This window comes from Falco biarmicus, chromosome 7 (assembly GCF_023638135.1).
Source record: "Falco biarmicus isolate bFalBia1 chromosome 7, bFalBia1.pri, whole genome shotgun sequence".
NCBI classification, from domain to species: domain Eukaryota; kingdom Metazoa; phylum Chordata; class Aves; order Falconiformes; family Falconidae; genus Falco; species Falco biarmicus.
This window is the reverse complement of record NC_079294.1, coordinates 30543908-30565379: the sequence shown is the minus strand read 5'-3', so window position 1 is coordinate 30565379 and position 21472 is coordinate 30543908. Positions and strand designations below refer to the sequence as shown.

The following is a 21472-nucleotide window of genomic DNA, read 5'->3' as shown; positions in this document are numbered from 1 at the left end:
AGATTAATTGATTTGTCAGCAATGAAGAGGTGGGAAGCTGCTTTTCCTGGGCATTGTTTGAGTGAAAGGAAGCAAATGCATGTGGCTTCTAGGAAAACAGAAACAGTGATTCTACCATGCAGCTACTGAAGCATGAGTGTGAAGAGTGTGTTGTCAAGTATCCTCTGTTTTACAATTATTATGTGAAAGTGCTTATAACATGCAAGAATTACAAATAAAAGCTGAAAGCAGTGTGATTTTAAGGGCTCTAAAACATTTTATACTACTGTTTTGCTAAAAACTGAATTTTGTCTTGTACAAGTGAAATGACAGTGTGGTTTTGCCCTTGTTGTATCTTTAAGTCCATATGCTTGCATTTGCATGCAAAAAGAAGAAATGACCTGACTGGAATAAAGTAGTTGAATAAAAATGAATTTTCACATAGGATAGGTCAGTATCACAAGGTACTTGGGTATGAAATTACTTCTGATACTCAAATTTTATTTATTACCTCTGAAGATCTACCATTGGACAAGCCTAACCATAGCATAGGATTAAGTAAGAGATGAAGAGATTGAAATGGCTAGTACCTTTTTAGTATTAAGTTTTACAACATTTGCATTCTTAGTCCTATGATGAATTTAAAGCTAGTGTACTTTTTAGCTGTCATCTGAGTTGCAAAGAAAATAGGTGTAAAAAAGACAGTTTTTAGCCTTATGTTTTCATGCATCTCAGTTGAGTTCCTGTCTGACTGGGTTGTAGAATATATTTGCACATGACATAAATACAAATTATTATCAGGGTCGGAGGGAATTGATAGAACTGAGACAGACATTGTAGTGAAACTTCTACAACACTGTTTTGTTCATTGCGTAAGTGCGATCACTTTGGTGCTGCTATTTTTTTCAAGGCTCTTGCTAGATTAATGGTTGAACTCTCAAAGGTGTCTTCCAACCTAAATGATTCTATGATTTCATTTACCTTTAAAAAAACCCAACACCCCTAAGGTGGGTTGTTTGGGGTTTTTTTGCCATTTTATTTCTTGTGTAGTATCTTTATCTTCTGGAGTTTTTAATTTTTTTAATCTTCCCCCCCCCCCCCCACATTTCCTTTATTTCTGTAACTACACTAAAAATCATACTTCACTATATATGGAGACCTTTATATCCCAGAAAAAATAATCTGAACACATTCATTGAATTATGTAGTAATAATCTATTTTATTGGACCATGAGTAACAATTAACTTTTTTCTTGTTGATTAAATTCCACAAGTATGCTTCCAGAGTACAGTGAAACGCTCAGTTCTTCTGCATTAGTGCATTTCTTCTGCATTAGCTTGTTTATTTTGAAGCTTTTTGTGTTTGCTTAATGAAGCTTGAGAAAAATTACGTAGTGAATACTGAATGTTGTCAGTCTTCAAACAATGTATCTGAGAGCATACAAATACCTTAGTAATAAATATGTAATAGTAGATAGTCTGTATTGAGGGATGATTGAATTGTAAATAGGTCAGTTGGATGGATATTTGGATGTCTGTCTGCATAGAATGAATAGTTCATATGCGTTATTGTTTTCCCATCTGAAAGTATCTTGATCAGAGTTGCAAATTTAGTTATAACTGTCAGGTGCTTTTCACTGTTGAATTGTTTGTTTTATTTATTAGCTGGGTGAGTGAACGTTTTGTTCAGGAAGGAAAATTAATTTTAAAATATTTTAAAGGAAATTTCATTAAAGGAAAAATGATAAAAAGGTGGTTAGCCTGCTGCAGATTTTGGTAGGTGAAGTAGGAGGAGATTTGTACACATTGCTAGAGCAATTCAAAGGTAGTCCAGAACAGAGGGAAGTGAGTACAACTTAATTCTTGTTTAGTGCTGTATGAACGGTCATCTCACTTGAGTGACCTGTTAGATTATCTGTGCATTTACCTTTACAAGACCATTTATAATTGTCCAATTAAAGTGGTAATGTCTGATCTTCAAAATCTGATAGTACATCCTTTGAACATTGCTCGCTCTTTTGCAAAGATGTTAGAATAATCCATGCTGGGGATGACTTACTACATCTGCTTGCATTTTAGTTAATTGTTCAGTGATGCAGACATCACACAGTCATAAGGGGTAGATTTACATGTCTACAAAGAGTAAAAAAGTAAGAAAGAATAAACTGAATAATGAAGTTAGTTGACATATGTTAGCATTGGTTATAGATCTGTCTGGACAATTAGTCATTGTTTCCCTTATTTTGGAAAAGGACATGAAACAATGGCAAAACCTTTTTGCTTTAATTGGCGTACTACTGTTGGTGTTTTAAGTGTTCTGAAATTGAATATTGAGAACATACCAGGCACTCTAAAGGCACACAATTGAACTGGACTCATTTAATTGCAAAAACAGGTCATCAGTGATCAGATGGCTGTTTGTGCCTTAGCCCAGGAGGTGTCCCATTTTCAATGCTTATCACAAAAGATGATTGTGCTTTCTCAGCTTGGAGCACTAATGCAAAGACTGGATCACAGAATACATTCTGTCCAGACTTTGATGCCAAAATCCCAAAGTGCCATTAAGAATTCATGCAAGTCAGATGATATTTCTTACAGGGACTGCTCTAAGGATACTCTTTTGGTATTGTAATATGCCACTTAAAAATCACATTTTGGGAAGAAATACTGATCTGTGTGTTAAATAGCCTGGTATCTTCTATTGGATCTATAAAATACTATGTTGCTAGTCAACTTGGGAAAATTCTTTCTCTGTTTTTCAAGGGAAAACAAAAAACAATGTAACTTCTTGAGGGGAAATGCTGCCATCCTCATTAATTTTTTTTTCTCAGAGATTTTTTTTTACCTCTTGAATTACTGCAAATACTTCAATGAAACTGGGGCAACCAGGTGTGAAAACCGTAAATGACCAGGAATTTGTGGCGATATGAAAATTAATTTAGAACCAGATGGATTGCTTTTGAGCAAAATTGGCCACTCCTACTCATCTACCTTTTTACATGTGGTGCTCTTCAATGCTATGAATGTTTATTTTCAATTTCCTATGCATTTTTTTATATTCTCTTTCTTAAAAAAATACATTTTTGAAGACTTGTGGCAGCTAGTACAGTTCTTCCCAGAATCAGTACTCTTTTCAAATAGAGGCAAAATTATAAGGTACGAGAAAGAGGATATTTTTCATGTTTTGCTTCATATACCATTCTCTCTTTTGGTACTGTTACCCCTCTCTTATCAAAAAGTGATGTTTCAGAAAACAAGTCTTCCGAAACCTAGATTTTTGAGAAGACCCTAGTACAAAATGTTCATCCAGGATGACAGTGGTTTCATACTTGCATTCTTCCCACACAATTATGTGCCGTTTCTGATTTTTTTGATAATTTTTTGTCCCTATGGAGCTGAGACTTGTTTTCTCTTGGTTTTTTGCTTTACAAATCCATTATCATGAACTGGTTTAAAGAATTCCTTGAAGAATTGCAGTTGCATTACACTGCGAAAGCAAACATAGTTGTTGTATAAATCAGTGGAAACTGTTTCTTGAACCTCCACTTGACATTACATAACAACATAACCTTGCATTGAGTTATGTTTTCGGGCCACAGCTGTAGAGGTCACATGTTTCTTGGCTGGCATACAATACCAGGTTTAGCTGTTCTTGCTGTCCCGTTTAAGTTCCTGTTCCAGTGGTAGCTGCTGGCAGGCAAATCTATTCTTCCTTGAAAAATTCAGTAGCCTGATTCCATGTCTGTTTTGGAAGTAGAAGTCATTGGTGTGTCTAGCTCTGGCATGAGTTATAGTAAAGAACATGGTATTTTGACTTAACTGGCTTTAAGTAGGAACAGCCACCAGGATAGGATTTGTAATTCATTTCAGATGACCTTATATGTTTATTCTTTGAAATGTCATCTCAAGAAGAATTAATAGTTTATCTACCATATTGCAACCGTTCTTGGTCTAGTCTGAATCTTTATTTTTGTACTACAATCTTCATTATGATTTTTGTCAAATGCAACAGAGCAGTCTAACTAGTGTACCACTAAACATTTTTCCTGTCTTTGTTCTTCTTCTTTAGTCTTCTACAGAGATCATAGTTTTGGTCCTGAATAGAAGTTACAGCTGCACAAGCAACAGTCTGCAGCTGAGAGATGTTTTGGGTGAAGTTGTACTCTTTTTCTTATGGACAGTTTTAAGTACCCAGTGTTATGTCTGGGTATTACAACCAAAAAGGTTCCCAAAGGAATAAAAATTTAAAAAGTGAGAAAAAGGAAGAAACCACTTAGTCTGGCATGCACTCCGTTGGAACAGACTTTTTATTTCTCATTTTAAGTCTACATCACATCTTTGAACAAGGGGGCTTTTCTGTCAATTTTCATATGTCGTCTTAAGTTGACAGTATTTTTACTCTGGACAATTAAAATGATGAAGAACATTACAGATCTGATTTGTATGGAAATGGGCTTTTTTCCTGGTGTATTTTTATTTTTGAGGTAAATATCAATAAGATCACTTTCAGATAGGATGACCTCTAGGGTTCACTGAAGGTACGAGGCTTGTTTCTGCATGGAATTTAGGCTTTTCAATCTTGTGATTTTCCCGAAATGCGAAATCCATGTAGCAGATCAGCTTGTTAGTAGCACCTTTGTGTCCTCTATGGCATTTCAAATTTCCATTTATGACAGTATTCTTTTGATTTATCCTATGGTCCTGGTTTTCTCAATAAACTTGCCAAGGGACCTCTAATGGCTTGCTTAATCAGTAGCTTATAAACAGTTTGCTGATAGTTGATGTATGAGATAATCTGTGGAGTACTGCTGAACTCTTCAACTGCTTAAGTTCTTCAGTCATAATCTTTCTAGAGGAACTGTGGTTCTTGACTAGTTTATCAGGGAGCAGCAGGATGGGGAGACTGCTCTCTGCATTACTGTGAGCTAAGGGTGGCAGCAAGGCAGGTGTGGATCAGCAACTCCAGTGGTGGTAAGACAGGCTCAGACAACAGTCCAGTGGTTGTCAGACAAGCTTGTTGTGAGGAGAGAGGCTTGAGGTCAAGCCAGGATTTGAAGTTAGTGGGTCAGGATCTGTGAAGTACACAGCCAAGTACAGGCATACCTGCAGCACAGCTGACACAAGGAATGAAGAATGGGAGCCTGAACTTCTGCTCCCAGCTGAAGGTGGAGGAGGCCCCTGACAGGGTTCCATACAGGTTGCTCAGCTGCACTGTGTCAGTGTTGGTCTTGAGCCAGAGATGCCTTAACCCCTGGAACTGGAGAAGGAGGTTGCACAGCCTGTCGATAAGCTCAGGGCCCTGACATGGTTATACTAGGAGAGTTTTCACCATTTATGCTTGTAGTCAAAAGCTAAGTTATGACTTCCAGAACTCTAATCACATCCACTTGCAGCTGTACAAAATAGCAACAATAATGATACTGTCCCTTGTATTCTAGAAAATTGCTATTTTTTTTTAATGTTTCTGAATGATGTTATTTGTTACAGTACCGATAGAGCCCAGGGAAGGTGTAGTTAATGCAACCTGGAAGTTAACTTTGACTTTCTTCCTTTGTTAAAGGGATTTCAAAGACAACTTTGGACTTGAAACATTTGTTTAGAGGTGTAAGCAATTAAGGAAGGTAGTTTTACTCTAGCATATTTTCCTGGGTTAGTCAAATGAAAAGCAACAGTGAGACTTCCCTAGCAGAGGTACAAATGCTAGGATCTGTGCATACCTAGAAATGAAATGTTCATAACTACCACTTTGGGCTTTTGAGGAGATTAAGGGATGGATTATCAATCTTGTGCATGTCTACAAATATTTTAAGAGCGAGTGTCAAGAGCAGGGGTCCTCAAACATTTTAACCAGGGGGCCGGCCTGCAGATCAAGTGGCAGGCAGCCATCTGCGGCTGCTTGGTTTCCCCCCCCAACCCCCGGCGGAGGGGGAGATGGGGTGGGGGGTCTGTAAATACTGGGGGCCGGATTGAGGACCCTGGGGGGCCGTATCCAGCCCACGGGCCATAGTTTGAGGACCCCTGGTCAAGAGGATGGGGCCAGCCTCTTTTCAGTAGTGCCAAGCGACAGGACAAGGGGCAACGGGTATAAACTGCAACAGAAGTTCCATCTGAATATGAAGAAAAACTTTACTGTGAGGGTGCCAGAGAACAGGCTGCCCAGAGAGGCTGTGGAGCCTCCTTCTCTGGAGACATTCACAACCCTCCTGGATGCCAGTCTGGTCAGCCTACTCTAGGAGAGCGTGTGTTAGCAGGTGGTTGGACTGTATGATCTCCAGAGGTCCCTTTCAACCCCAACTGTTTTGTGATTCTATGTTGCAAGAAAATTATTTTATTTGTTAACATGTGAAACTCTTTAGGTGGGCCCATACTCATAGTTAAGTCTTACTCCTGAATGCCTGTATCCTTTTTAGCCTTTACTATCTGAATTTGCTTATTTCTCAACTAATTACTTTTTTTCTTCAATGACCTCATAAAAATGGTAGAATGGATGATGTTTCTGTCAATTTCCTAATATGCATTGAATAAATTAAAATAATTACAAGGGAGAGTTTAGTATTTATTGTTTAAAATGTTGTTCCTTGTTAATGAAGAAATTAGTAAACCCATGAAATACAAGGGTCATTTGCCATATTATTGTGGCTGAAGCTGTTCCTATTGTATTGATACTGATGAATATGCACACCAAGAGACTGCAGGAACCTCACAAAACCACATTAGCATTATTCTTCAAGAGGATTGACTACCTATTTAATGTATTTCCAGTACTGTTACCTTTTGTGGCCATTTCTAGTTCTGAATTGGAGTCTGCTTTTCTGCCTTACCTTTTTGAGTGAGACTTCCTGTGGAAGTGTAACATGCAGGTTTCATTTGGGATGACTTGTTCATCACTGGGTGAAGTGTCACACACTATCCTAGTTAGGTATCAGTTAAAAGTATTTATGCAAGATGTGTTGGAACTTCTGCACATTCAATTTAAATTAGTGCCAGGAGCTGTTAAATACTATAATACAAAGCTAGATAGATCTTTTAGGACAGTGTTGCTCTCCTGAGCTATTGTTTTCTACTAAAGCCTTTGTGAGAGCATACTGGGGATGTTTGTTGCCATCACTGAACCTTCAAAACAGTGGTACAATCCATTGTATGCCTTTTGTTAGAGCAGACTGACATTTCTTCTGCTAGACACTTGTAGCTGATGCAAAAGAGAGTACAGATTTCACATGTAATTAAGACCCTATGAGAAGTATAGGAGAAATCATAGAAATTTTTCTGTGGGTTTCCTGTTCAGAATTTATATGAAGCACTAATTTAGAAATAGAATTTTTCTTAGGTACAGTTAGTGTATTGATAATCATACCACAAAACAGTCATTTGGGGAACTTCACAAGCACTTCTGGATTATTCCAATCCTTGCAGTCTGTGACGGTATCCAGCACAATTCACAGCAGTCGTTTTGCAGATACCAGAAATACCTGGCTAGTCCAAATCTTGTTGAAGAATCTGCTGTGTGAAGTCACCTTTCTTAGTTTCGTAAAGACTTGTTGTAGCATTCTGTATACCTGGAGATTTTTTACATCAAGGAAATGTTTCCTGGCACAGTTGAAACATGCTATGCTCTGGTCTCATTGAATCATAGAATTGTAGAAAACCCTGAGTTGTAAGGGGCCCACAAGGATCACAGAATCTAGCTCCTGACTCCACACAGGGCCACCTGAAAGTTAAACCATATATCTAAGACAGTTTTCCAAACACTTTCTTGAACACTGACAGGCTTGAGGTCATGACTACTTCCCTGAGGAGCTTGTTTCCAGTGCTTGACCACCCTCAGTAAAGGTTTTTTTTCCTAATATCCAATCTGAACTTCCCCTCTTGCAGCTTTAAGCAGTTCCTTTGCTTCCTGTCACGGGACACCAGAGAAGAGATCAGCATCTCCCTTTCTACTCCCCATCATGAGAACACTGTAGACAGCAATAAGGTTACCCCTCCATCTCCTCAGCTCTTAGCTGAACAAACCTAGTATCCTTATCCACTCAAAAGTCATGCCTCCTGTCCTTTCACCATCTTTGTTGCCCTCTTTAGATGCTTTCTCATATTTATATATCCTCATCATATATTGGAGCCTAAAACTGCACACAGTAGTCAAGGTGAGGCTGCACCACTGATGTGTATAGTGGGACAATATTTTTTTTTTTTTAACTTGTTAGCTATAACATACTTAATGCACCCAGGATATGTTTGGTCCCTTTTTTCATCCGGGCACACTGATGATTCATACTGAGCTTACCATTAACCAAAACCCACAAATCCCTTTCTTCTGGGCTGTGCTCCAGCGTCTTGTCACCCAGTCTCTACATTGATCTCTTATTGCAGGAGGGATCAACTGCCTCTGGTTTCCTTCATTACTGATCAGTTGATGTACCTAGGAAACATTAATGACTTAGAGAATGAAGGTTCTCTCTGTGTGTTTCTCCTCCTTGTAGTCTGCGGTATTCAGCTGGACCAGTTGATGTACCTAGGAAACATTAATGACTTAGAGAATGAAGGTTCTCTCTGTGTGTTTCTCCTCCTTGTAGTCTGCGGTATTCAGCTGGACTTCCTGAGAGCCAAAAGCACAACATCACTTATTTACTTTATAACATAAGTTGGAAGTGTACCATCTTGTGCAAGAATTATGATACTGTGATGTCAAAGAAACTTTAACATCTGCCATTCATTTGCATTCCTTGTGATCCCTTCCCCAATTATAAGTCTTATCACTGTGTGAAGACATCTTTTTTTTTTTTTAGCATTTTTATTTCCCAAGAAATTACCTTATGCCATGCATCTGGTAATATAAGATGACTTACTGTCTATCAGAGAATATTTGACTTGTAAATACTTATGAATAACAATTGAGATTACAGATTTGCATGTGCTAGAGTGTTTATTTACTAAATAAAATGAAGAGCAAGGTCTTTATATTGATCATAACTTTACCAGTTCTAAAAGGTTGGTTTGAAAGTTTACATCTGGAGGCTGGCTTTCATTTTGTCATATATATTCCATACAGACTGCTTCCAATTTATTGTAGGTGAGAGGCATTTTCATGGCAGAGTGGTGGATCTTACTTGTAGCTCTGGGTATTTATAAAAGCTGAAAACATGGTAGTAGCTTGCATGATCTATATGGTGTACACATTCACATTAGGCGATTGCTTGAAGAGAAGACCCAAGATAACAGAGTTTTAGCTGAGCTGTGACTTTCATCAGTTTGATTTTTTTAATCTATATATCTGATCTAAAAGTTGGTATGGAGAATTTTACTATTCATGAAATAAGGAGGAATTATCCTTGACTTTAGGAAGACCATATATGTATTAGATTAAAAACCTTGTTTAAACTTGCTATGGTATTTCAGAGTACTTCCAACAACAGTTAAGCATTTCTCTTGCTTTACTGGGTTGTAGTGTTTTGAAACCTTCATAACATTGAGGCCAGATTAAGTGAATGAAGCAATTTAATTTGTCAGCTAACAAGTATGGACAAGCATAGGAACCCTGTAAGAATGTTGCTGAAATCTGTGGAGGAACCCAGCTAAAACATGCATAGTAATTCTGTGATTTCTCCATTTAAAAAATGTGGCAAGAACCAGTAAGTAATCCTTGTCTGGACTGGAGAGTTTTTCAGTGGATTTGTGGAGAGTCAATCCAGTCCTGAGAGCAGCCCTGAATGCATTCAGTGAGCTTCTGTTTGGCTAACTGGTTCCCTTCTGTTTCGTTGAACCCTCTTGCTTTGTGTCACCAGGTGCTACTCACTGGCGGAGTTGTTGCTAATAGATGAAATACATGCCATAGGAGACTGCAGCTCTGACTCCTCAGCTCTAAGGTTGTCTGTGTTCTACCCAACAGCACTTAGTGTTTCTACGTTTTGGTTTTGTTGTTGTTTTTTAACACTGAATACACTACAGGAGTAATTCTTAAGCTATTTGATTATGTTCATAGATTATTTTATATGAATACAGAATACAAGGAAGTTAAAAGTCCAAACCAATTTAATAGCCAGAAAGTGCCCTTTCCCTAATATTATGTAGTTTCTATTTCTTGAAATTCTTATGCTAGAAATTATGTACTCTAGGATTTATCCAAGCCTTTGGACTGTATCCTATCATCACTTTTATTAACAAGGAATTCTTATTAAAGAACACTTAGAGAAGAGTAGCTTTGTTTGGTTTTTTTTTTTTTTTTTTTTTTTAAAGTTGCAGAATTCATTTGCGTTAAGTTTCATGGTTCAAAGGAATGTGGTAGTAGTATGGTTTCAGAATGTGTCGTATCTGATGTTCAGGGTGGTAGTCCAGCTCAGCTAAGAATAAAGTATTTGTGTATTAAGTAGCTGGAGAACAGAAACAGTCTGTTCTGTTTCAAAGGTGACCTTTCCATGCAGTTGAAGTGGGTCCTAATTGTGAATGCTGAAAAGAATGGCTTCAAAGAGTACTTGGCTAATCCTCTGGCTAAAATGTGTTTGCACAAAGACTGTTGTGAATAAAACAAGCTGTAGGATTTTAGGAGCCATCTCGGTTGGAGCAGTGGCACGTGCTGTTTGAATGCAGTTTGTCAAGTTGAAGTAGTAAATACACAGTCAAAGGCTGTGTATTTAAATGTTAAATAATATGTCTTCAAATGACAGAATGACTGTCTTAAGACACTTGAGTGCTTTCCATATCTGCATTCACACTTTGGAGATAAAATCACAAATGCTTAAGCTCTGAAACATTTTCCAAAGCCGTATTTGTATGGCAAGTAGATACTCTCCTTAGGTTTGGCGCACACAGATGGAGCAGTGTACTTGGAATATGCTTCAGTATTCTGAGCCAGATACTCTAGAAAGAGCATCTGGTTATTCTTTGTGGGTGTGGTTACTTGTTTTGTTTTGTTTTACCTGTTAGTATTCTGTTAGCTAGCTTTAACTCAACTCACCTTTTCCAGCATTCACACCTCTATAGTCTTCTTTCATGTTTTTGTTTGGGTGCTTTGCTTTGGTGTATGTTTTGTTTCCAAGGCTTCTGAAAAAAAAAATCTTGTGGGTTCTTAAAACTTACTTGATCTTTTCTTTGTTTTGGTTTTCGCTTCCATTTTTCCAATAGTCAAATGGCATGCTCCAATTTGCTCAGTTAGTCTTTTGTACAAACAGCCAATTTGGCAACAGATGGGGGCATTTTGTGCTTAATGTTTGTATAGATTGTCTGTTTCTCTTGATGCAACTTCTAGCTATCTGCAGAAAGCTAAACAGAAATCTTTTGCTTTAGTGCTCAGCAGCAACATACTGATGACACCATTGACTGAGGAGGTACTCAACACATTAGCCCTTGCTTGCCCGAGTCTTGAACCTTTCAATGTGGGTCATCATCTTTTGTTCTGGGGATGCTTTGGAGCTCTGAAAGCTGTTCTCTGTACTTCCTTCAAGCTGACTGGGATGTCCTGTCTGCCATGCTATTATGAGTAAGCATGGCAAGCACAAGATACCCAATTATATGTATCTCAGTTTCTAGAGGGTTAACTTGATTTTTTTTAATTATTTTTTTTGAGGCCCTGAACTAATGGTGTTCTCTGCTTGTTGAAGGAGTTTTAATGCCATTTAACAATCCCTTGGGATCTCTATGAAGACTTTTTTTTTTCTTTATTAATACTAGTTTGGCCCTGACATTCAGACAATTGTCTACCTGTGTCCTAGTTGAAGACTTCTTCAGCCAAGTATTAAATGGAGTTTGTTTCTCAGATGCACATCTTTGCGTGCATGTGGTAAAATAACATAGGCCTTCATCCCCTAGGTGTTGGGAAACACCTATCCTGAAACTATTGTCTATTTCTTTGCTCAGTTTCCGTGCCCTTTTGGATGTGTTAGGACATTGTATCAGACATTTTCTGTGCATCTGGGCTGTGTGAGGTTTTTTATAACACTGGATTCTAATACTATCCTTCCAGCACAGTAACTTCTTAAATTGGATATAATGGAGTAGGCCCTTCATACAAATAGTTTGATGCCAGAAGACAGTTTGGCCTACTGTCAGAAATGAGCCTTTTAGGAGCATATTGTGCATCTATGATTTTTTGGCTCTCTTGAAGTCTCATCTAATTCCTGTGGTTCACTTTGGAATTACAATTCTTGTCCCACATATCCTGTTATGACCTGTTGAACAGTTAAGAGACTTAGTAAGTCTCTGAGCTGCCATTACATGTGTTGCTAAACTGAATTTGCATTGCTGTAGACTAGGATGTGTACTCGAGAACACATCTGTGTATTATAGTAGTGACTTTCTCTGTTGGGCAGACTGTAGGTGTGGTGAGTTTCGATTAGTCTTTGCAGAGAAATGGGAGTTCCTTCATCTTGCTTTTTTTGCTACTGTTTTTTTTTTGGGTTTTTTTTTTTTTTACTTTATGAAGGAGCTCAGAGAACTATGAAAGTGTAAGCCTTCTCTTTGAGGAGGAAAGTTTGCATACATGCTTTTTACAACAGCAGGGAGTTTCACATCCCTGCCTAGCATTACTTAGTTATAAAGCAGGGCCAGGTGATGATATCACAAGGTCATCAGGAGCTGGATGGTGCAATACGTCCATCCTTCCGTTGGCACTTTTGATTGAATTCTGGAGCTAGGTTTTTTGATCTCTGGAAGTGGTGTAATTGTGGTCAGCCTGCCAAGGTCAGTGTATGTAGTCGTAACAAAGAAAGTGCTCGGTGGGTTTTTTTTTTTTCTCTTTGGTGAAGTGACTGTCTTCCAGGAAAAATGCTAATCCACATTACACTTCTCCATCTTGGACAGTCAAGGAATTCTAATTCTCTGTCCTAAAGCTGCTCAGTGCCGTTTCTTCTTTGATGAAGGAAAAGGAAAATGGGATGCTAAAATAGATCATCTGGAGAAAAGGCTGCAGAGGTCATCGTATACACATGGTATTGAAAGTGCCCTAGCAAGTTAAAGCAGTTACATTTCACTAGGATGCTTAGACCAGCCAGAATGATTGCAAGGAACTTGGAAAGAGGGCAGTGCACTAGCAGTACTAGAGTATTTATTAGAAACAGTCTGGTAATACATATAGGCCCATCCACAGTGTTGGTGTATAAGCTCATCTCAAAGAATAAGTCTTAAGGGAATGTAACTTGTTTTTCTGTTTTAACAGAGGGATGGTTTAAGTAAGTGAAATGCCTGGCTGTCCAGGTGAACCTATCCGTTTTCACTGATCCAGAACTCTTAAGAAAATTCTGTTTGTATCAGTGGCTTCATGAAAAGTTGTTGCACTCATAAGCTGCTAACCTGTTTGAAGTAGCCACTTTGTATACCTTTAATAAAAACTATGTTATTGTATAAACATTCAAGAATAATACTGAACTTGGTAAAGGAAAAAACAGAAACAGAAACCAACTCTTGTGTGCTAGAGGACTGAAGACCATCTCCAGGTTATCTGTAAACATGGAAGATCTGTAAACATGGTGATTTGCAACAAACGTAACAATGCTGTTTCCAAAGACAAGGTTGATATTGTCATATTGAGTTAAGAGATGGGTTAGCCACACTTCTGCTTCTTTTTGCTAGTGTCTGGTTGCTTGCTGTTCTGCAACTCAGAAGAGGGAACGACAATTTTTTAAGGCATGCGTGCTGAGTGAGGGGAAAAAAAGACCATTCTGCATTACACAAAAAAATTTTAAGCTCTAGTATTTGGAAGATGTGCATGTTCAGTGAGATTTCTCCTGTAGGTAATCCAAGTTCCATTGTTTATTTTTTTGTCTTATATTTCATAACATGGAAGTGTTAATAATATGTACTCTGGAATTTGGATTCATGTTATAAGGTTGAATGAAATGTAAATTGTGGGGGCAAAATACAAAAAGAAGTTTGGTTGTGGTTTTTGAAATTTTGGAGGGGGTTGCATACTTGGTATGAGAGTAAAATGTGATTTCACAAATGAAAGGTGAAATACAACTTACAGTCACTTTTTGTCACAGAATCACATAATGGTTGAGTTCGGAAGGGACCTCTGGAAGTCATCTGGTCCAGCCCCCTGCTGAAACATAGTCACCTAGAGCCAGTTGCCCACAACCATGTCCAGAAGCCTTTTGAATATCTCCAAGGTTGGAGACTCCTCCACCTCCCCGAGTAGCCTATGCTAGCGTTCAGTCACCTTCACAGTAAAAAAGTGTTTCCTGATGTTCAGAGGGAACCTCCTCCGTTTCGTTCTGTGCCAGTTAAAGAGCCTGGCTCCCTCTTCTTTGCACTGTGCCTTCAGGCGTTTACATACATTGATGAGATCCCCGAGCCTTCCCTTCTCCAGGTGGAAGAGTCCCATGTCTCTCAGCCTTTCCTCGTATCTTTCAGTACCTTAATCTTCTTAGTAGCCCTTTGCCGTATGCCCTCTCCAGTATGTTCACGTTTCTCTGGTACTGGGGAGACCAAGTACTGGGACTGAAGAGGAAACTCGTATTGGAAGTTAACTTTCTTTGAAAGTGGTTTTAAAACCTCATGTAGCACATAATAGTAAAGACTATTAGTGACTCCCTAAAAAAGGTGAATTTAACAATGACAAATTTATGTAAGTGCTCCTAGTGAACGAACTTCATGCCATAAAAACTGTAAGTATCAGTTAGATTTAGTTGGTGGGGCTTGTAATTTAATAAAATGCAATGCAAACAGAGGTGTCATAACAAAGAAGTATCCAGATTTTCTGACCTCAACTGTCTAAGGTTGAGACTTTCTACAGCATCTTATAAAGGCAAATCTGTGTCAATTTGTAGTCAAGTTTGAATGCTTTGCTTTCAGACAGTTGGATTTATTAATGTTCTGGGGAGTGCTATAGGCCTCTGAGATTTTTACGTGGTTAAATAAGAAACAAATATTTGGTTTAAGGGTGCTTTTTCTTAATGGTCGCCCTGTAAGAGTCATAAGCTGGTACTTGCAGGGCTTCTGGAATATGACGCTAGTATATGTGATGGTAAATCAGTGTTGATTATGAAGGAAATGATCAGTGGGTCCATTTTTTTTTTTTCCTACCTAATGCTGAGTTCCAATTTACTACTTAATTTCTTGCTAAGATCTCCGCTTGTGATGATAATCTGCTTTCTTTTTCTTGGCTCTGTTCAGCCTTGAGTTTCGGCAGTAGACCAATTCTAAAGTGAAAGGGAAGCAAGAGCTAAAGGATACAAGTACTTACCTATGTGGATTAGAAATTGAGGTTTTTCTGAACTCATTACAAACATATCCCAGAGTGTTTTCAATTTATAAATGCCTGTCTGTGACTTACAGTGTGTGTTTTTCATATTGAAAATTAATTATAAGAAATTATATTACACAGTACCAATTTTTTTAAAACCTCCCTAAATTACTTTGGGGGTTTTAAACACTGAATTTTGTAAGGGACAAAAAAAATACCTTAGACATGAATTTAAGAAAGAAATCAAACTAATTTTCAAATACCGTTTCAGAAATTCTATCTTCCATATTAAAAGCTAAAATGATTGTAAAAGGTAGTAAAGGTAAAAAGTAGATAAAATTGAAAATCAGAACCACCAATTATGTATAGTAAGGATTGTAATTGTTCCTCAAAAAAGCTACTACTAATAATTCTGCATGTTTTGAAATGTTTTGAAATGTTTTTAGTGTGCCTTCTCACCAGCAAAAGGTACCTGAGATCATAAGGGTTCTGCTGTACCACTGTATACGCTCATTACAACTCCCTAGTCTGTTTTTTGTCACTGTAGTGTTTTGTAGCCTAGCTTTATTACACAATGTGGAGACAAAAAAAGACATAATTTTGCAAATGATTTGCTGAATTTGCAGCTAACTAAATGATAGTAGTTTTATCCATTTCTTTTGGTACATTAGCATTATAAATTGTTTTCATAAATCTCAGCTTGGCTGCATTGTCTTTACTCTTTGGAGAGGTAGCAAGTGAACAACAGTTTCGTTTTGTATTTTTCACTCCCCTTCCTTTTCCTTCTTCCCCTCTCCCTCCTTCCCAGCTCAAGAAAAAATGAACAGAGGGATATACGAATAGCTTCAGGTTGGCTGATGCCAGGATGGAGGGCTAGGAATTTCTGATTTTTTTTTTGTTTGTTTTTGCTTTATATCACACTATTTTCCTTGTAGATAACAGGTACTGCAAAGACAATCAAAAAGAAAAAATAGTTGTGTAAAGAGAAAGTGGAATCATGAAAAGTTTATTATTTTATGGTTTTGTCTCAGAAGTTAATATTTCAATTTAATATTTGAACAAAATGAGGCCTATAACTATCTTGAATTCAGAATTTGACCCCAAGAAACCAGTCACAGTATATGTATTTTAATAAATACAATTTAATAATATGCTGTTGGACTGTTTAATTTTTATGCCTCAGGGTAGCACTGAGCACTATTTCTACTTTTAGAAGCTTCCTCTTGTTAGTGTAGTACATTCTCTTATATAGCACCTGTTTTAAACTCCAAATCTGAATCTACAAATGTAAAACCTGACTTTTGAAATATTTGCTTTTTTGAACACTCTTCTTTAAAGGACCTATCAGGATCTCTCCCCAAAATGCTAGAAGCTTGAAGGATAAGGGAGGAACAATGTTGCATGGCCCAAACACATGTGCTTTCGTCATTAGCAAGGTACAGCATGACCTCATGTTGACCTCAAAGGTAAATCGCTAACAGGGAACAATTATACATGCCTGTGAAAGCAGCTTAGTTTTGAACATAATCAAGACAATAACTTCAGTGTGTAGAATAAAATTAAATTTACAACTCTGTCTGTCTGTCTGCCTTTCTCTTTCTCTCTCTTGTCTCTCTCCAAGTCTCTTCTTGAGAGGATGTTGTGTTTTTGTATATGTGTGTGTTGCAGAAGAAAATTATTTTTCTAGAGGTCATAATAAATTCCTAAATATGGGGAACCCAAAGGATCTTGTATCCAATTTAGTCAAATTGTACAACTTAAAATGAAGTGCTCTCTTTAATGGAAAAGTTCCATTTGTTGTCTAGAGTATTGATACTGCAGCCTTCAGAATGTGTGTCTATGTTACCTTGGGGAATCTTGTGTAGTTCTGAAACGTATAGATCATTTAAACTTAGGGGAAAGTTTTTTAAATATCAAAACATTAATTTTTGTGTGCTTATCTTAGACTGCCACACAAACCTATGACTTTTTTTTTGTAGAAGACTAAATACTCTGTAGCATTATGTGGTACATCTCTGCATATGATGGAATATGATTTAGCTAGCAGTTCTGAGCTATTTGGAGAAGAATTGCTGCCAGCATCTTGGAACTGTTAGCCATATCTGTCCCATACGATTTGTATAATATAGTTGTTTGACGTGGATTTTGTTTTCTTTTTTTGCTAGAATGAGAGAGCATATTCCTTCTGTGGAACAATAGAATACATGGCTCCAGATATTGTAAGAGGAGGAGATACAGGACATGATAAGGTATGTTCTATCTAAGTTTATTAGTGAAAAGAAATTAATTTATTAGGCAACAAAAACAAATTCAGCTTGAGTTTTTTTTGTAAAATGTGATAGTGTCTTATTTAAACATGCCTTATTTCAGATTGTCCTAAAACAGATTATAACTTATATTTAAAAAATCCAGTATGATATATTTTCAGTTTTTAATCTTAAATAGAACGCATATTTATAAAGCTATTGAGGCTTATATGTGTTCTATTCAAAATTTGTTCTAAATGTGCAGTGGGAGAAAAAATGTAGCTGACAATTTCTTCGAAATAAAATAGTTCTGAGTGGAAAAATGACTTTGTGGAAAACTGATATATATTTTTTTTAATTGTACATCGGGGAAATCTGTTATCTTCAGTATGGAGTGGGCTATTAATGTCATAAATGTTCTCAGACTGTAAACATTTTTTTTTTAGCTTGAGGCTCAATTTTTTACTATGAATTAAAGTGTCAGTAATTGATGGGATAGGTCAAGAAAACCATAACTTACAAGTGATATTTGCAACTAAAAAAACCCTAGTCTCCAAAAGAATTGTACAGTGTTCCTAGATAAATTATTCTGATTGTTCACTATACTGAGAAGTTTTGGAGAATATTTAATCTTCAGGTTTTTTTGCTGTAGATTGAGTTGACTTGTCTTTCTTTTGGGGGTCATGAAATATAGTTGATCACAGTTCCTTTCATGACAACCTTTTTAAGCATTGAAAAATACTACTTCACCCTCCATCTCTGTTTTCTAGACTAACTGGACTCAGTCTGACTTTTGCCTGAGAAGTTGTCCTTCTTTTTTTTTTTTTTTTTTTTTTTCCCCTCTCCTTCTTTATGCATTCTGTGTCTCTTTTGGTCTTGAGTTTGCCTGTATATTTCTTCAGGCAGGGAGCACTGTAGTGGGCACAGTGTTTCAGCTGAGAGTTCACAGTTTGAAGTACAGCGGAATGGTTACCTCCCCAATTCTTCTATTAAACATTAAATAGAATGTGCTTTGTCTTTTCACATAGTCAGTCTCACACCTGCTTTGTATTCCACTAACCTTTGCATCTTTTTCTACCGTACTGTTTGCCTAGTCATTATTAAAAATAGAATTTTACAAACTTAAGAACCAAGGCTCCTTCCTGTACACTCTCTCTTGGTTTAGTCTCACCAGTTTCAGAGCACCTCTACAATGCTTCAGTCACTTTGAATTTGTGATTCTGGCTTCTCAAGTGCTTACAAATTCAATATTGTTGTTTTAAAGTGTGATCTCTGTTCTGTTATCTTTGATTGGTTCTATCTGATACTTTCATTAGATACAGTGCAGAGCCATACAGTGTTCTATAAGAAATAGCTTCACAGTTTGGTACCAAATGTTAGCTAATAAATAAGGGTGACTTTGCAGTTACCTATGTGATGATAATTGTTTACACCACACACTCTTTGCGTCACCATTAGTAATGTCATGTGATGTAGTGTTACAAGGTTTTTAGTGTATTTCATACTTACTGTACATCAAGCAACTGAAAGATGTTATTTTTAAAAAAAGAGGAAAATGATTACTTAATGTGCTATGCTCATTGTTAATCAGTGTTTTTGATTTGTAATCTCTTCTAGATAGCTGTATTGTTTGCCTATAAGTTGTGCTCTAGTATTTCGGTATTTATGGTTTTTCTAAATTTGCTTTCTGAGTCTGCAGATCATCCTTTCCTTGTGAAAAAACACGTGCCAAGGAAAAATTCTTTGGTATTTTCTCTGACCATTGTGTATTTGCAAAGATAATTATTAACAATACGAAGACTTCTTCAGCTAGTTCTTCTAGACTCCTGGCTGAATATATGAAACATCATATTTTGAGTATCTTGAAGCAAAAAAATCCTGGAATATGAGAGCAAATTTTCGTCATTTCACTAATTATCTTCCTGTATTGTATTAATGTTGTCAACATAAGTAAAGCAGAACTTTCATTAATTTGCAAATTTCATGGAAGTAAAACTGAGAAGTTCAAACAACCTGTAGTTAAATTAATTTTGTTGAAATGATTGAACTCCTTCCTTTATTATTCATAGTAGCATCTTTTATTTTGAAAGAGAAATATTTTTAAGTTACGAGGTATTGGAGATATGAGCAATATGATTAGTCTATTAGAAGTGAAAGATGACATGTGTTACAGGGATCTATAAGATAAAATTGCATAGCATTTTCAGGTGCCCTGATTAACTATGACCTGTGCTCTTAAAATGCTTTTTTGACAGTTCCTTAGTTTCATTCTCAAGCTCCTAAAAACTCAGGTTCCACTACTTCTCTTAGCAAGGCTTAGGTTCCTCTGTTATTTCAAATAAGTTTTAGAATTCTTACTGCTTCACAGTGGTAAAAATAAAAAGTAATTTGTGAGCAGGACAGGGAGAGGAACTTTAGTAGTCAGTAGAAAGAGTTCAGTTTGAGAAATTAGTTGAAGCAGCTAAGTGGAGAGATTTCAAAATGAACTTAATTTATCATAGGAAATGCCTGCAGTCAGTACTGCAGTTGTTTATGCCTTATTGTATCCAGATTTGCTTTTGTATTGATATGTAAGCTCTTCCTTTGCTAGTTGCTTTCTGGGTGCATTGTTTTGTTCCTTCTTTTGTTAACAATTTTACTTCAATGTATTGTAACATACATAATTATTGTTGTCTATAGGCTGTTGATTGGTGGAGTGTTGGTGTTCTTATGTATGAATTATTAACTGGAGCATCACCATTTACAGTTGATGGAGAGAAGAATTCCCAAGCAGAGATTTCTAGGTAAGATTCAAAACAGTAAAATACATGTGCTTGCTCACAAAGTGATGCTTATGCCATAATATATGTTTTGTGAGAGTTTTAATCTAGAACTTAAGAAGAAAGTGCTACCAGGGTAACATTTTAGTTGCTCCAGTTCTGTTTAAGAGAATAACATTTAGAAGCAGATGGGTTTTATTAACCTCAGCAGGTTATTGAAGTAGTAGAACTGACATTTACAAAAGACCTGTTGTGTTTAAACTATAGTGGAACCACAGCTTTGTAGGCACTCAGCCCTGCTGCATGTATACTGTTGAAAAGGAAGTCAAATGAAAAATGAAATTATACGTAAATCAAATTATCACATTCAAAATCTTGACACACTATGAAACATATTCAGCTACAGATATTTTTGTCACCTCTTGCTACCTTACTCCATCAGAACACAGGTTTAAAGTGCCAGGATGTATCCTACTCCCACGTTTTTGTCACAGGTAATACTTACTTTATTAGTGTGTAACGTGAAATTAAGAACATGATCTTTTCTAGCCATACTTGCATATCTGAGAAAAAATGAATATGATACCTACAGAAATTAAATAACCTATGCCATTGTTATATTTTACATGTACCTTTTTCCTGATTATCAGCTTTATGTTCAGTAATCTATACGCTTTAAAGGTTTGTTTTCAGCCTTGGAGCGTTTTAAAAAGAAAGCAATAAGCTTGCCCAAAAGACTTCACTGAAATCTCCCCCCAAAATGAGCATTTCCTATTACTGGATTTCTCTTGGAACAGGGAGTTGAGGGCTTAAATTTCACAAATCAGTAACCACTGTCAAAATCAGCTTGTAAATCCAGTCTGAAAACTAACAATAATCTTGCTCTTGTTGGAATGCATTACTGTGGTTCAACTTTTACCTGAAGTCACTTGGTATTTAAGGTTATAATGTGCAACAGAACATACATCAATTATTTTGACAATTTATTTTACTTCTGTTCTAAATTCAGACAATTTTTTGGAAGGTTGAGACCCGTTTATTGGTTTCTAGGTCTCTTATCAGAACAGGGAACTTAAGAGGGCTACTAGAAAAACCATACAGGGAGGGAGGGGAATCCAATAACAAAACAAAATTCAGGACTTCACCCTCCTGATGGAGTTAAAACTTCTGACATACTTAAGGTTAGGAATTTTGTTGATTACTTATGCCATGTCTGAATTCGTAATTTTGACTCCAAATTTACTAAATGGAACTGCAAAGGAGTTACAAATATTTTAGAGAGAACTTTGACTTGAATTTACATAGCTTTTCCCCCAAAC

At 36.8% G+C, this 21472-nt stretch overlaps 1 protein-coding gene across 5 annotated transcripts in view; it reads left to right on the top strand.

Annotated features, from left to right (window-relative positions):
* The window catches only part of RPS6KA5 (ribosomal protein S6 kinase A5), an 81736-nt gene that overhangs the window by 32407 nt on the left and 27857 nt on the right, over positions 1–21472 (top strand). For 3 of the 5 annotated variants that reach the window (XM_056345541.1, XM_056345544.1, XM_056345542.1), the window contains exons 6-7: positions 17314–17397; positions 20074–20177. In XM_056345541.1, coding sequence (XP_056201516.1) covers positions 17314–17397; positions 20074–20177 — 188 coding nt within the window. Of the gene's footprint in view, positions 1–16486; positions 16615–17313; positions 17398–20073; positions 20178–21472 lie in introns of all 5 variants that reach the window. The other 2 variants (XM_056345545.1, XM_056345543.1) reach the window with 2 other exon arrangements.